At 39.3% G+C, this 17,374-nt stretch overlaps 1 protein-coding gene across 3 annotated transcripts in view; it reads right to left on the bottom strand.

Moving 5' to 3' along the window:
- phkb (phosphorylase kinase, beta) overlaps nt 1–17,374 on the bottom strand; it is a 123,070-nt gene that overhangs the window by 12,508 nt on the left and 93,188 nt on the right. For 2 of the 3 annotated variants that reach the window (XM_047580683.1, XM_047580681.1), the window contains 7 exons: nt 13,512–13,570; nt 13,049–13,211; nt 10,603–10,684; nt 10,419–10,476; nt 8,074–8,164; nt 7,423–7,628; nt 6,437–6,571 (listed from right to left, as the gene is read on the bottom strand). In XM_047580683.1, coding sequence (XP_047436639.1) covers nt 6,437–6,571; nt 7,423–7,628; nt 8,074–8,164; nt 10,419–10,476; nt 10,603–10,684; nt 13,049–13,211; nt 13,512–13,570 — 794 coding nt within the window. Of the gene's footprint in view, nt 1–6,436; nt 6,572–7,422; nt 7,629–8,073; nt 8,165–9,924; nt 10,016–10,418; nt 10,477–10,602; nt 10,685–13,048; nt 13,212–13,511; nt 13,571–17,374 lie in introns of all 3 variants that reach the window. The other variant, XM_047580682.1, reaches the window with a different exon arrangement.

Below are 17,374 nucleotides of genomic sequence, written 5' to 3'. Positions count from 1 at the left end.
TAAAGGAAATTATTGCACTGGAGATATGTGGAGGGGTGAGAAGGCAAGTGGAAGGGAGAGAGGAAAGAGGACGAAAGTGGAAAAAAAAGCAGGGGGGAATGTATGAGGTGAGTGGCAGGTTAGGACCAAAACGATGTTACAGAGGGAACTGTTTCCTTTACATTACACTGCATTTTAATTTAAATCAGAACACTTCACTTCAGTAACTTTAACCTTTTTTCAACAGACAGTGCTTTCATGCACAAACACCAAATAAAAGAAATCCAAATACAAACTCCAACTATGAGAAATATTGACAAAAAATGAAAAAACTCAAATTATGTAGCTTTAGCAGAGAATCCTTACTTACTGAATCTATGACAGCCAATACTGCAGTATGGTGAAAAAAACACAGAGTACCTTCAGTCGCATATGTTTTAGTACTGACCAGGAGTGTCAATGATCATTGTACCATTCAAGAATACAGCCCATTTGACTGAATCAGCATTTTTCTAATTTTGCTGCCAAAAAACAGGCACCGAAAACAGAAAAAGTGGATTCTTGACTACACTTGCCATTAGCCAGTCTGCTCTTTGAACTTAGAAACAAAAAACGTAAGATTTTGTTGATTTGAGTTATTTAAACATTGTTTAGCCGATGTGATTCCAGTATCTTAACGTCCAATTTTTCCTCCAAAGACATTGAGGCCAGCCATAGCTGAAACTTTTTTTTCCCTCCTCTCACCCTGGCACCAGCAGCACTTTTGACCAGTGACCAGTGGCCTGAGGGCTGACTGGATTTAGCCCAAATTATCAGTGAATGACGGGGCGTGACATGACACCTGTCAATCACTTCTAAAAATTAAATGAATGGAAGCAGATTAGGGGGCACTGGGGCTGTAATAAAATAAAATAAAATAAAAAATAAAAAAAATACAAGAATCAGCCCATTTAGAGATATTCCATATTTTTCTTTTGACTATTTGGTGGTGTATTTTTCTCATCTTTTTTGTGTTAGTTTGGGAGGGCTTAGCCCTGTTAGCCCATTTATACCAACTATCCCTGCATACACATGTTAATAACATACATTCTTATATACACTACTTATTTTATTGATACTTATTCTTAAGAAGAGTCAGGGGGTGATGTTGGCGTCCCGAAACAGCTGATTTCTTTCGGGAATGGGTCGTTCATCCTGAAAGAGGTGCCTTTGAGTTTGTGTCCTTTACTCTTAATGAGTACCTTCTGTTGAAAATGTCCAAACTTGGCGATTATGGGACGTGGATGGTTTCCTCCTCATGCTCTGGGCTGGTGGACGCGGTGAAAGGTGATGGTATTTACCATCTCTGTCTGCAGTTTAAGAGCGATGGACATGAACTTTTTAATCAGGGCCTCTGGATTGTCCGGAGAGCTTTCTGGGATCACTGTGAATATAAAATTGTCCCACATACACCTGGATTGTAAGTCTAGGACGTCTCTTTAAATTGTTTATTTTACTTTTTGAGCTGGTTTACCTCCACAGTAATGGAGGTGATGTCAGCTCGGAGCTCGGCGTTATGCCTCTGCAGGTCACTGATCTGTTGGTAAGAAAACTCCAGGCTTGCCTTGAGATCCTTGATCTCCTGGTGCATTAGGCTAAGCAGAATCAGTTTTTTATTAATAGAATCCAGAACAGATACCTCAGCTGTTATAAGGTTGTGTGTCCATGGAGGAGTCAGCTTTCTTTCTCTTTGCTGGGTTGTCTGAGGGATCCATAACGCACCACTGGTGGTAGCCTACTCGTCAATGAAGTTTTCCAGGTCCTCCACTCTGGCCGGTATTTCACTGTTTAAAATCTTTCAAATTCCGAGTACATCCTGCTGGACTACAGGATGCACCACCTGGACTCACCAGGGACCTACACATGGGTTTTGTTTGTGGACTTCAGTTCCGCGTTCAAAACCATCGTCCCTGAGCTTCTCCACCACAAACTGTCTCAGCTCACTGTGTCCCCCTCAACCTGTCAGTGGATCGCCAGTTTCCTGACGGACAGGAGGCAGCAGGTGAAACTGGGAAGCCAGCTGGAGCTAAACCCGCTCAAGACTGTGGAGATGACTGTGGACTTTAGAAAGAGAACCCCATCTACCCTTCCTCTTACCATCGTTAATAGGGCCGTCCCTACCCTGGACTCAATAAGGTTTCTAGGGTCCACAATCTCACGGGACCGGAAGTGGACCTCCCACATGTCAGAAAGAAGGCCCAGCAGAGGTTGTACTTCCTGCGTCATCACAGGAAGCTCAACCTGCCCCAGGAGCTGCTGGCTCCAATATCATTACATGAACTACTAGGGATGTCTGATAATAACGGCCAATCGATAATATCAGCCGATATTAGCCTATTTTTGTAATATCGGCTCATATCGTTATCAGTTTTACCACCAATAATGAAAACCGATAACATAATACCCGGGTTGTGCTGCTGCGTGCTCCTGCTGCTGCTGCTTGTGGGGTCCTGAGCCATTTACCAGCACGCGATTGATGACCTTATCAAACTGCACCGGGAGCCAAAACAACAGACAACAGAGTGTAGCTAGTGTGGCTAACAGGTTGCTTGATACCTAAAATTAGTCTGGGCGAAAAAAGAAAAAAAACATCTGCTTGGTATACCATATCGGTTGATATCTGAATCGGAAATGAAGAATTTGGACAATATTGGCTGTCGGCAAAAAGTCAATATCAGACATCCCTACATACTACTGTTCAAATTCATTGTATAGACTAAATACAGATGTATAGATGTATACACTATTTTAATTCCAAAGTATTATTTATGTTTTCTGTTTCTTTGTACGTTTTTATTTTATGCTGAGTTAAATTCCTCGTATGTGCACACATACCTGGTCAATTAAAGCGATTCTGATTCTGATAAAAAATAAATAAATACATGAATAAATAAATGCCTACAGATATATGCCATAAATAATTAAATTATTAATTAAATAAATACCTAAATATATGTCATAAATGGTGTTTATTTATTTATCCATGAATTTACTTATTGATTGATTCACGCACTTTAGCATGCACAGCAAAATGTTATGCAGATGAGGGGGCTGTCCACACCGATTATGATCGGCAAGAACACGGATCGACTGCACATGTCTTGCTTTTCGCTGTCAGTCAGGACTAATTACTTTTGCAATGGATAAGTATCAATAAAATAAGTAGTGTATGAATGTATGTTATCTGACCCTCAGATACTCAGACATTTGGAGGAAGTGGTATATTGCTTGACTATGTCCGTCTGCCACACAGTCGTATCTGAGGTTCAGCACTTGTGTCGGTGCATGATGCTAAGTGCTTCAGCATTCTGGTTTGAAGTCCCCTGCATTGGTTTCCATAGACATAATAACAGTAGATGCTGCATTTGCGACCGCCACATGTAGGGGCTGATGAGCCATGTGGCCATCTTGTACTGGTCATCAGCTCCATTTACTCACCTGTTTAAAAATGAACTGAAGTTGAATATCTAATTATAATAATAATAATCATTTTAAATAAAGTGTGTCAGTTTGGGAAATATTAATCCATCACATAAAGTAGAAAACATTAATGTCTCGTTCACGTTACTTGGCCCATACAATCAGTGTTAGGGTAACAATTACAGACTTGGTTCAGTTTGATATAAAGAGTTGAGCTGTGACCTACCCAGGAGTGGCTGGCCCGAGAGGATTACCCAAAGAGAACAGCAATGACCCATCGAAGAGGTCACAAAAGACCCCACAAGAACATCCAAAGTACTGCAGGCTTCACTTGGCTCAGTTAAGGTCGGTGTTCATGACTCCACCATAAGAAAGAGACTGGACTAAAATGGCCTCAAGGCAGAGTTAAAGACCAAAACAACTGCTGAGCAAAAAGAACATAAAGGCTCATCTCTTGTGATAAGTGGAACCATAAAGATCATCAAGAAATCTTTGTGGGAAGGAAGATAACAGGAAGCCTATCCCTAAGAGCAGGTAAATGGGGTGGAGTTTATAAAAGGGGCAGGGAAGCTCATCTGGGCCTTTCTTCCTGCACTGATTCACCTGAGAGAGCAGCCAAGCCAAGGCTTTGTTTGGAGTGGAGCTGATATCCCATGTTGGTGATGGACGGGTTGACTGATTGTTTAAAGACATCAGCCCAGAAACATTACTGTCACCTGCATGCCCAACTGGGTGGAGAGATTATTTTCCAGTTTAAAAAATTTCAACAAAGATATTTCCAAAGAAGCCAACCACTGTTTTTCCCAGATTTATTTGGTTTAAGTCCGTTCTTAACTTGTCACCTAACTAGGACATTTTTATTATTTGTGGGGAGTTTTCTGCTACTGGGAGACTAAGTAAGAGTACAGCCATTTTGGATGTTTGGTGTGTGGTTTAAGTCACCTTAAGCTGTGAGTAGGCGAATAGAGTTGTGTTGTGTGTCACACACAACACAGTCACAATTTGTCCGTGTTTGTAACAATTTCTCTGTATGTCTCTCTATATTGTTAATAAAAATTTGTATTTTTGTATAGCAGTCTCTTGTTCCAGTTTATTCTGGGTCTTGTGCGATCGGTATTAACTTGGTCATATCTTGAAGGAGAATGTCCGGCCATCTGAAGGCTGAAGTGAACTTGGGTTCTGGAACAGGACAATGATGATATTGAGATGATGTGGCATGGCCTTAAAAAGGTGGTTCATGCTGTAAAAGCCTCCAATGTGGCTGAATTACAACAACTCTGCAAAGATGAGTGGAACAAACTTCCTCCACAGTGTTGGAAAAGATACTGCAAGTTTTGGCAAATGCTTGATTGAAGGTTTGCTGCTAAGGCTGGAACAAGCAGTAACTAGACTTAGGGGCTAACTAACTTTACAATCACTTTTTCACACAGGGTCAAGTAGGTTTGGATTTAGTTTTCCCTTAATAATAAAAAACTACACAAAGAATTTTGTACTTGTGTTATCTTTAACTAACATTTAAATTCGTTTGATGATCTGAAATATTTAAGTGTTAATATCTGAATGGGCCCTTGGCTCACAAGTCAAAAAGGTTATGAACCCCTGATATAGCAATGTAACATATTTACTCTGAACCAGCAAAAAACCAAAAAACATAATGTTATTGTATATGAGCAGGTGGAGTGGGTATGTGACATGAAAAATATTTTACTAGTTAGAGATGGATGCTATCGTTCTGTCTGTGACAACCTGTGTAAAATGCTCTGGTCAGTATTACACCAGTCACATTAGGCTTATTTCAGCATCTGTGTTATAGATGCATGATGTATGAAGTTTCATAGATTTAATTTTCATAGCATAACTAGCACTACATTACACTTGAATTGGTCCTAAACAGCAAGCCATGATTTAACAGATTATTATATTATATTATATTATATTATATTATATTATATTATAGATGTTCAGTCTTGTGAAAAGTACTTCCATGTGTCCTGTTTTGTTGGTTCTGCTGATTTTACAGGAGAAGCTGCACAGTGCTCCGGTCCAGTGCTTCAGTACTGTAGTAGCTGCAGCTGGAGGCTGAGTTTAGACCAGTCCAAGATGGCGGCGACGTTTCTCGCGCTGGAGCAGTCAATACGGCGTTAACTCTTTATTATGTCCATAAATGCCTCTACTCTTTATTACCGTATTAGCTCATGCCCGCCGTTGCTGCGCAATTTCTATCCAAACTACCTGGCTGGATGTGAAAAGCAAGGCATGTGCAGTCGATCTGTGCACTTGCCGATCAACCAATAGGCGAAAGGTTCAGCCAGTGTGGACAGCCCCCTCATCTGCATTACACGTCATTGTGCATGCTGAAGCGCATCAATAAATAAATAAACAAATGGATGAATAAATAAATAGAATTTATGACACATAGTTAGGTATTTACTTATTTTTTAAATTAATTATTTATGGCATATATTTAGGTATTTATTTAATTATTTATGGCATATATCTATAGGTATTTATTTATTTATTCATTTATTTAGTAGTTTGTGTTTGTCCAATAATTTATCCAGACGGTTATTAAAAATGTTTGTTTTTTTATTTAAAAAAAAACAAAAAACATTTTGGTCAATGTAGGAGTCATGAAAACAGTCTGTAGTTTCTGGAGAGGTGTTTGTTCCCAGACTTATGCAATGGAATAACTCTAGCTATTTTCATTTTATTTGGAACTGCACGGGTTTGTAAAGGTAAATTACAGAGGTAATACACATACATTGGATTAAGTAGTTGGGGTTTCAAGTTGGGGTTATTTAAAGTTGAAAATGTGTGGAAAAAGATGTCTATTAACATTGCATAGATGTCCCCTGATTAACAAGTGAGAATTGGTGATGGTTGCCAGTTTAAATTATTCAAAGCTGTCATATTTGGAAAAATTTCTTGTTTCTGTTTCTTAATAATAACCAGAAACGTGTACCACTCTGAGTTGTGTAGTGTTCGTGTTTCAGAGAACCTGTTGGTGTGCTGTGGTTGCAGGACGTCCAGCAGGAGCTGCTTAATGTCACTGGGGGAGAGTTGGTAGATGTCCTGCGGTGGCAAATCTCCAGCCCGGATCTTCAGCTCATGTTTCATGGCCTGGACAATCCATCTGGAGGTCCACAAAATGCACACATGCTGTTGATTGCTGTAACATTAAATCCTGCACAGTCCATACGTATGTAGTCACTCAGGGACCAATTTACAGCATCACATCCTTCCTTTTCAGTACATTATAAGGGGATTTCGCTTAAAACTACAGACACATAGATGAACTGTGCTCAACAACAAGTAGACAAAAGTCTCATCATCTTCATTCACACTGCTTTAGCACCTATAATGATCATTCAGTGGTTCAGAAGATGCAGTTCAATTGCCTAACAAGACATGGCCTGAACAAATTCGTTGTCCACACTTTTGCCTGGCAGATCCTGGTTTAGCTTTGCTAACCACAAGCGCCTCCTTTCCTCTGATAACCTTTGCCATTGTTCTCCCTGATTTGTTATGGCCTTTGGCATTCTATAAAATTCCAAATCTTTTTCACGGTCTGCCCGATTGGTACAGCAAATAACAATAAGCAATAATTCACCATTTTCCACGATCTACTTCAGCCGGTGTGCTTTGTTTACCTTGCCTCCAACATGGCGACTTCTGGATTTATGACGTGCCATGAAAACCCTCTATATGAAGGATATCTCTGGGGTTTTGATTCATTTAATTCAGAGAAGGCCTACAAAACATTGCCTGTTGCAAATTTTCCTACCTTTATTTCATGATATTTGATTGGTCAACGTGCTCAGCTTTACTGATTTCTTGCTGTCTCATGCACTAATTTGCCCATCTTGGACAGAGAATAACCCCATGTTACACATACACTTGTCAGACAAGTCAAACCCATGTCGCTTGAATAAATGCAGTTGTCAAGGCACCATTCTAACCATCTTGAGCATGACTTTGTCCTACCCGACTCTGATCTTGAGCATGCCACTGAACAGCTCAGGGTTGTTGGAGATGATCCATCCAATGTGGATGACCAGCTCTTGCTGCAGAACAGCCTCCCGCTCCCCACCATAAGGGGAGCACTTGCTGTAGATGATGCCCTGAATCACCCCTGGAGACAGTGGGTTAGAGATCACCTCCTCTTCATGTCCAAATAGACCGAGGGTCACCTGGTAATCACAGGCAACACACAGAGGAAAACGACACAATCATACCCACATACTTTTTTGGCAGCAGCATCATACAAATTCATGATACACAATACATTAATTGCCACATGGACTGTGCTGCCACATGGACACAGTGCATATTAGGATTACACAGTCACAGTAGCAGCCTTGCTACAACTTAGAGACATGCACAGTGGGGTGAGTAGTGATGAGAAAGATGGGCATGCAGCTGGTATAAGTAATTCCCATAGGACAACTGCACGAGGAGCGTACAATCACATTTTGCCCTTTTTTTTTCTTTTTTTCTTTTTTTTAATCTGTGAACATTAAAATCATTATCCCATGCCACATGGGATCAACATGCCACCAACACTTTTCTCAAACATAATAACTTTACAAAAGGGGCAGTCACTACTTGGACCCTTTTGTCTGTGTGTCCACTTACCTGCTTGCCATGCACTAAAACACTAGTAATACTGGGGGCAAGGCTGTCCACCAGCTTAGTTAAGAGACTGGCAGCAAGACGGACAACAGACCTAATGGGTGAAAAGACACAAGAACATTCTTGACATCAAAACAATTAACATAGAACAGCTAGGACTTTCAAAAACTGCATTTAATTCATAATACGTGGCTGAGGAGCCAATTCCTCAACTTTAATATGACCTCAGTACAAGATGTAATATTTATAATCATTGTAATTCTTCCAATATTTAATTAAATATTATTGAAAAATACATAAAATTTGACTAATGAAATTTTACTAAATAAACTTGTATCTCCAGTTGCAAAAGAAAAACCTTTCTACAATACAGAAAGAGCAAAATGTGTTATTCTCAATTTTAATTTATGACTATCAGTTTACTTTACTTTGCAGTCAAAGTAAAAGGTTGGCTTCGCATAAAATATAATGTTCACTAATTTCCTAAATCCCTGCGCATAAGATTAAGTGCAGCCTTAAAACTGCCTCCTCTTGCTTGCAGGATTCCTATGAGAAAAATAACCAGCACATAGAAACTGTGGTCAGTACCACTCACATGGTAGCCAGGGTTGCTATAAAGATGGAGTTGAAGCCATCCTTACAGAAGCAGTGAACAAATAATTTCATGAATGAGGTTATAAATAAAATGAGCTGAAATATAGCGTCCTCTTATTATATGCTGAAAATATCCCTTTGGTTTATATGCATGTGTGTATGGGAGTTTTTCATTGCTTTAATCTATAGAAACACAAAGGCACATCTCTAGCACAGTAAATAAAAAGGCAAAAAAGCTTTAATGTTTAGAAGTTATGATGGGATGTCAATCCACCAATGCTTTGTCAGGGAATCTATTTCAAGCTTCATTTCCTGGCATCTATTAAGTAAATGAGAAAGTAAAGTGAATTGAGCATTGGTGCTATTTCCCAGCAAGTTCAAAAAACACAAATATTGACTGCTTTTCTCTTTACTATATAGCATAGTGAAATGAATCCATGCTAAATCCTGTTAATTGATGGAACAGCATACAATAAAAGTTGTCATGTTGGTCAGCCTGACACAAACTCACATCAAACACAGAAAACACTGACTGCTACACAGGGGAATAAAAGCTCACAAGCTGTGACAACCACCTGGCCAGTCCTTTGTGAGTCAGACCAGCAGTAGACCACAAACAAAACTGAATGTTGGCAGCTTTGACCAACGCTTAAAATCAGAAATAGTAACAGTGTTTCAGACACTTACAAAACCAACTTTATAGCTGTGTTTTTATCTAGGTTCCTTATTACTCAGTGCCATCTTTGCAGACATACTGTATGTGTATGAACTACATGTAAGTGGCAGTAACAGCAGTCAAACCATCTTCTAAATGTGCTAAAGCCAAAATAATATTACAGTGTTTATTTTTTCATTGGGGTCTGTTCACTTAGTGAAAACGAAGAGTCTCCATACAGCTGCCCTTGACAAAATGGACCTGGGGTGACAGTTACCTCATTTTTCGTTTGTATTATGCAGCCAGCCTTAGAGCAGCATGGGAGTGACAAGTGACACTAACAAAACAGCAGGCATGAGGCTCCAGCCTCTGTGACGGTTAATGGAAAGAGAAAGCTGACTGCCAGTCCTCATACACATCTCAAGTCAAGGTACCTGCTAGCTTGGCCTAGCTTGCTTGGCTAATCTCATGACTGCGTGACAGTAAGTCATTATGGTTATTCACACAGCTATAACCTCACACAGCTCTCAAGCCAGACAGCTAGCTAACCAGCTAACTGGGCCTATGCATGCAGGGCCTTCACGCTGTCTCTGCCTACAAATTACCTGTTTCCCATGCACCAGAATTGTGGTGATGTGAGGGGCTATAGAGCTGGCGAACTTCTTGATAATGGCAGCAGCATGCCGCACTGCTAGCCTACAGCCAGATTAAATAACAGTTATTTTAAAATGTCAACATGAGAGACAAACGGGAACACAATGGGTTGGGTGACAAGGCTTTTGGTTAAGGGGATGCCAAGAAGAATCATTAAAAAAAAAAAAAAAAAAAAAAAATCATCTCATACTATTTTTAAACATAAATTTTGAACCTTTTTAATGCATTCAAAAGTTTCTGACAATTACAACATACTAAATTAGTAGAACAATAGTAGATTACCCCCTGAATGTGTCATTAGAGTTTGTCTTTTTTTAATGTGGATACACTGGCAGTCAAGAGTAAAGGGACAAAAAAAATTAAAAAAAATATTTATAGAGTAATCTGCAGTAAATCAATATATGAAATCAACGTAGTTGTGTGTGTGTGTGAGAGAATATCAGACCAAAGCTTTCTGCTGCCTGCCCTTCTGTAGATTCTCTCCAGTTCATCCATCAGGTTCTCTAGAATCACAAACAAGTTTGAGTTCACGTGTTTAAAAAAACTTAATAACGACATATACATAACCCTGTTCATTGCTAACTGCTGTTTTTCTTGTAGTTGTTCACTCAGTGTGTGCTTGTGCTTACCATCTTTGACCAAGAAGTCTGATCCTTCTCTCCTAAGGAGAATGCTGGCAAGCTGTGCCTGACTGGCCAAGCAGTCGCAGTCCTGTGCAATAAGAAAAACACAGTGCTGAGGAATAGAAAGATGACCTTGGTCTCTTATACACACTACACACTTAATAAAAACAAACCACAAAGATAACAACAAAACTCCATGATAATAGAAGGAAAAACTAACATAACCAATAAAATCACCCCGAAGATCAAAAATATTATGAGGGGTTGTGGGCGTTGTGGTACCTAAATAAATACAAGGCAGACTGGTCGTACGTCCAAACTTTTGACTGGTAGTGTACGTTCACTACCAGTCAAAAGTTTGGATGTACCTTCTCATTGAACTGAATGAGAATGTGTGTCCACATTTTTGACTGGTAGTGTAAAATTAAAGGAAATTTCTGATAAAGAAAGGTGCTAGGCTATGGAAGGCTTTATGATCAAGTATAAGGATACAAGTAAAGATACAGCTGGTGTGTGTGTGTCAACATTCAGAATTAACTGATGATTACTTAATGATTCTAGGAAGGCAAGGGTCTGCTTGTGTGAATAACCTAAAAATAGCAGTCATAGAACTGAGGTTGTTGGGTGAAATACAGACGGCATCAAGTTGTGCATCTGTGCAGCAGTGGCTTTTCTGGTATGGAAATTCTGTTGGGGCCATGCAGGAAAATCTTGTAATACAATCCAGTTAATAAATAGTAGTAATAACAATAATAATAATAACAATTCTAATACTCAACAACGAAACAATAATGTGACAACAATAAAAAAAAAACAAAAAAACAATTCAAGGCTCATGCCGTGAATGGCGCACATTAATATACAGCAATCAATATACAAAGTCAAGTGAGCCCAAGTGAGGTCTGCCTCACACACTTTTTTCAGTTACACATTACACAAATTACATCTTAATTCAAACAATATGTAAACTATTCAATTTAGATTAAAAAGAAATTAGACTCCCTGAGTGCCTTTTGATGACCACCCAGTTAACCAAGTTTTCGGCTTAAACCACTCCTAGTTGAATGACCTAGTTTTGTCTTTTACCTCTTGAGAAATAAATTAAATCCTCCGCTCAATGTGGTCCCAAACGCTTTATCTCCATTTTTTACAGATAGTAAAAAATGGATTTTTACACCTATTTTGAATTTTATTCGATTACAAATACAAATACTGCATGCTTTGCACACCCTTAGTGTGTGGATAACAACATCAATTGAATTGCAAGGAGATGATAGTCAACATGAGGAAAGATAGGAACTCAAAGGACTAAAAGGTGTTAATAGTTGTAGTGAATGGACAGAAGAGATATGTAAATCAAATCAATATCTGGTGTGACCACCCTTTGCCTTCAAGACAGCATCAAATCTCGTAGGTACACTTGTATGCAGTTTTTGAAGAAACTTGCTGGTAGGTTGTTTTAAACATCTTGGAGAACTAACCACAGATGATCTGTGGATGTAGGCTTCCTCAAATCTTTCTATCTCTTCATGTAATCCCAGACACACTTGACGATGTTGAGATCAGGGCTCTGTGGGGGCCATGCCATCAGTTCCAGGACTTCTTGTTATTCTTTCCTCTGAAGATAGTTCTTAATGACCTTGGCTGTATGTTTGGGGTCTCAGTAGTGAGGACACCATTAATTCTGACCAAATCGCAAACTCAATTTGCAGAAATGAAGTCCCAACTTGTAAGGAACCTCCACCATGCTTCACTGTTGCCTGCAGACACTCATTATTGTACTGCTCCAGCCCTTCTGTGAACAAATGTCCTTCTGCTACAGCCAAACTCAAATGCTGACACGTCAGACCTGAGCACCTGCTGTTCCTTCTGGCCAGACTTCTCTGGACAGTAATTGGGTATACCTGGGCCCCACTGGTTTCTGCCAGTTCTGAGCTGATGGCACTGCTGGACATCATCCACTGCGTCTACAACACTACAAAATTCCTAACTTTGTGCAAGTGTACCTATAAGATTGATGCTGGTTTGAAGGCAAAGAGTAGTAACACCAAATATTGATGTGATTTAGACTTTTCTTTTGTTCACTCACTTTGCATTTTGTAAATCGATGAAGATAGACAGTTATTATTTATATTTTTTGAAGCATTTTTAACTTACAACATTTTTCCCCACACCTGCCTAAAGCTTTTGTACTGTATATTGCCTAGCCTAAGGGAACAATGTCTAAAATGTCTTATAAGGGTGTTGTTTTAAAGTTTAATGTTCTACGGGGGCATTTCTTTCATAAAAATATTACTATGTGAACTGAAGTTTTGAATAATACTTACAGAATACCATAGTTATGCTTTGAATATAAATAGGTGAATTTGTTTTTGTTCTTCTGATTCATTCACATATATTGAAGAGAATATGTAAGGATATTTGTGAGCCCTTCTCTCTTAAATCAACTCACATGGAACTTCTGGATGATCTCGTTGGTGGTTTTATTCTGCCATTCCTGCACACTGATTTCTGGCTGCTGCTCCAGGTCTGAGGCATTGGGCGTGCTTGTCTGTCTCTTCACCTTGGAGTGCTTAGGCAGCTCCAGCTCTTCAAAGCTCTTAAACTCAGGAATCCTGTGCACAAACAAAAACAGACAAGATGTATTTGAGTTATTTGCAAGGAGTGAGTTGAACCAATATCCATTTTTTAATTTCTTTTTATATAATTTGCATAATTCCACATTTGAAGCAACAAACAAAAATTGTGGTTTTGACATTCCATTTATTTATTTTTTGTTATTTTAAGCATTATCAGTGTGTTGATGCTGAGATGTAAATGTCACAAAATGTGAAATAATTTTTTTGTCTCCTTTAATGACTGGAGAAAAGCACTGATAACTGAAAGTTTGCATAAAGATAAGGAGAAGCCCTTACTCTGCCTCATTGACACGGAGAAAATCCAACTGCTCCACCACAGCTCCAGATATCAGGGTCTAAAAGGTTGATGGGAAAAAAACAAAACAAAAGATGTTTATTCTGTTAACGCAGACTGCGATATACAAGATGATCTACAGTGGTATACTGGAAAGCTCTGTGAAGGCTAAACTAACAGCAGACAAAATACAAGAAGTGAGAAAACATAGAAAATAACAAATGGAGTAGTAAGTAAGATGTGAACTAAGCGCACTGTTTTGAATTTACAAATATGTATGGCTGCCGTAAGGTGTGAATGTCTAACACAGTAATGATGATGACGGAAGGTTGAGTATTTTAAAAGCATAGCTGTGTAGGATTAAAGAGCATAGTTCAGTTTGCCTCCTCCTGTGGTCTAAATGTAATATTAACCATTCTGTCTGAAGTCAGCTCCAAAACAGAAAAAAGATGAGTGGAGAAGAGCAATCCTGGTCCATAAAACAATGACATGATGAAGAGCACAATGTTTCAAAGCTAATTTTTCCTGCTTTTTCCATCATGAGGATATATTGTGTTCAAACACTTGAAGTAATTTAATCTGCAAGTAACTAAGAAATGTCTGCAGTGAACTGTTTATGATGAAGTTTTTTTCATAGTGACCACAGCTGAGAATTCCATTGAGAAGAACTTCTCCTCAAGCAAATGGAAAAAAAAATAGTACTTTGGGAATTAGATGTAATAGTAATTAGTTTATACAGACGAAGAACATATGAAGAACAATTCATCATGCAGTATATTGTAATATATAGCATACAATGATACATGATATATTTACATTCATTTGTGTGATCACTTGGAGGCAGCAAAATCAACCTGTAAACATGTTAAAAATGTAAATGCTACAGCAGATTGATGCCCGTTTACACATTTGTCACGTTTATTCGTCAAGGTCCTTTAATTACTTCTTCAGCAACAGAGTGAATGATCTGCTTCAAGATAAGATAATACTTTTTTGATCCCCATTGAGGAAATTCAAAATAACTGGAAAGTATTTGGGAGCATGTAGCAGCTAATTTTGTGAATGTGTTGTCTGACACTAAACACGTTTCATGTGGGTTTTTGGCACATTTTTTGCTGAAAAATATTTGCCTGCTGCTGCTGGAAAAAAAGAGAGTGCTGAGTGATAGCAGTAAGGCAGTAAAGAAGAGGTATCTTCCTGAGCTAACTTCAATAATTAGAGCATCTAAGCCATCAACTTGTCTTTTAGATCCCATCCCAACTAAATTGCTCAAGGAGGTTTTTCCATAAATTAATACCTCCATATTAAATCAAACCCAGTCTTTTAAAACTGCTGTAATTAAACCTTTACTTAAGATGTTTTAGCAACTATAGACCAATTTCCAACCTTATTTCTAAATGTGGTAACTTCAACTGGAAAAGAACCACTCGACAATGTCTTGGCCGTAGTTGCACTTTATAAAAGGATGGCAAAATAAACACTACATCTAGAACTCATCTGTAGACATCACGGTCTCTGTCGGTTGGAGGTCAAGCATAGGACTACACCCGGGGCGGAAGAGTCCATCAAAGTAAATGCAACATATGCAACCTCAACTCCTAGTGGGCGCATGGCTCTTGTGCTCCTATTCTGAAAAAGAGTAACTTAATAATGTGCATATCACAACACTAAAGGTTTTAGAAAAGGTTGTTGCCAATCTGTTGTGTGACCATTTAAACAGGAATGTTTGAAGAATTTCAGTCAGGCTTTAGAGCTCATCATAGTACAGAAACGGCTGTGGTTAAAGTTATCAACAGTCTCCTCATGGCTTCAGACTTGTCTCTATACTTGTCCTGCTAGATCTTAGCGCTGCATTAGACACTACTGATCACAGTATTCTACTACAGAGACTTGATCAAGAGCAAAAATAATAATAATAATAATAATAATAATTTATACTGTATTGATCCCCGAGGGAAAAATACTGTTTGACCCATCCATTTGCTCCAATTAGAGCAGAGGGAGCAGGGGTTAGGTGCTTGGGGGTTAGGTGCTTGCTCAGGGCACCACAGGAGAGGGCAGGAGGCCAAGTGTGATCAAGATTACAGGACCTGCATTAGAATGGTTTGAATCCTATCTGCCGGAGAGATTCTTCTATAAGTAAGCTATTGCAATACATGCTTCCCGTAGGCAACATTATTAGAAAAGGGCATGAACTTCCATTGCTACGCAGATGATATCCAGCTATATTTATCCATGAAACCAGATGAAACTAATCAACTGGTTAAACTCCAAGCATGCCTTGAAGACATAAAGGCTTGGATGACCTGTAATTTTCTACTTTTAAACTCAGACAAAACAGAAGTTATTGTATTTGGCTCTGAACATGTCAGAGATTCAGTATCTCATCACCTGCTTTTGTTGGATGGCATTACCTTGGCCTCCAGTACTACTGTGAAAAACCTTGCTGTTATATTTGAGCAGGATATGTCCTTTAATTCTCACATAAAGCAGGTGACCAGGACTGCTTTCTTTCACCTTCGTAAGATCATCAAAATTAGGAACATCCTTTCTCAGAGTGATGCGGAAAAACTAGTTTATGTATTTGTGCCTTCCAGGCTGGATTAGTGTAACTCGTTACTGTCTGGCTGTCCAAGTAGCTCTTTAAAAAGCCTCCAATTGATTCAAAACGCTGCAGCAAGAGCACTGACAGGAATTAGCAAGAGAGATCATATTACTCCAGTATTAGCTTCTCTTCATTTGGATCCTTTAAAATCTAGAATTGAATTTAAAATCCTCCTCCTTACATACAAGGCCCTGAAAGGCCTAGCTCGATCATATATGAAAGACGTCATAGTACCATACTGTCCCAACAGATCACTACGATCTCTAAGTGGTTCTAACTAGTAGAGTTTCTAAAAGTAGAATGGGAGGTAGAGCCTTCAGCTATCAGGCTCCTCTCCTATGGAACCAGCTCCTAGTTTGGGTTCGGGAGGCAGACACAGTCTCTGCATTTAAGGTCAGGCTTAAGACTTTCCTTTTTGACAAAGCTTATAGTTAGGGCTGGACTTAACCATCTCTTAGTTACGCTGCTATAGGCCTAGGCTGCAGGGGGATGATGCACTGGGGACATGTCCTCTCCTCTTTCTTCTCTGGCTCCTGTCCTCTCCTCTTTCTTCTCTGGCTCCTGTCCTCTAATATCTTATCATTTTATTTTCTATCTCTTATAATTTACTAACCACTGTGTCTCACTCTCTCCCCTCTCCTCCCCTCCCCCTCCATCTTCTTGTGAGGGTCTCTGGTCTGGAGTGCTGAATATCTGACCTGTGGAGTTCTAAGCTACATCCGCTGCCATGGCCTCAACAACCAGCCCAGTCATTGTGATCTGGAGTGCTGTGTATCAGACCTGTGGAGCTCCATAAACTACATCTGCCCCAGTCGTCATGGCCTCCTCCAGTTGTCCACTCCTACCTGGATGAACAATTCACCAACCTGCCCATGGTTCCTGTTATACTCACAAACTGTCTCATAGATCATCAGCTATATGCTATATTACAAGATCCTACATGTTTCCTTCAGCCTGATGTATGTATCTATGACAGAAGTTTGTTTATCTTTTTCTCCTGTTCTTCTTCTCTCTCTATCTTCTCTGTTACTACCTGGCTGACGTTCAGCAGATGGGTCCTTCCATATGAGCTGGGTTCTGCTCAACATTTCTTCCTGTTATAAGGGAGATTTTCCTTGCCACCGTCGCCCTCAGGCTTGCTCTGGAGGTTGCAGGTTGGTTTTTGTGAAGAGTCTTGAGACGATTCGTATTGTTATTGGCGCTATATAAATAAAACCAAATTGAATTGAATTGAATCTTGTCCTCCACTACCTCCTCCAG

This window comes from Mugil cephalus, chromosome 3 (genome assembly GCF_022458985.1).
Source record: "Mugil cephalus isolate CIBA_MC_2020 chromosome 3, CIBA_Mcephalus_1.1, whole genome shotgun sequence".
NCBI lineage: Eukaryota > Metazoa > Chordata > Actinopteri > Mugiliformes > Mugilidae > Mugil > Mugil cephalus.
The sequence above is the reverse complement of the archived record's forward strand: the minus strand, read 5'-3'. Positions and strand labels throughout refer to the sequence as shown.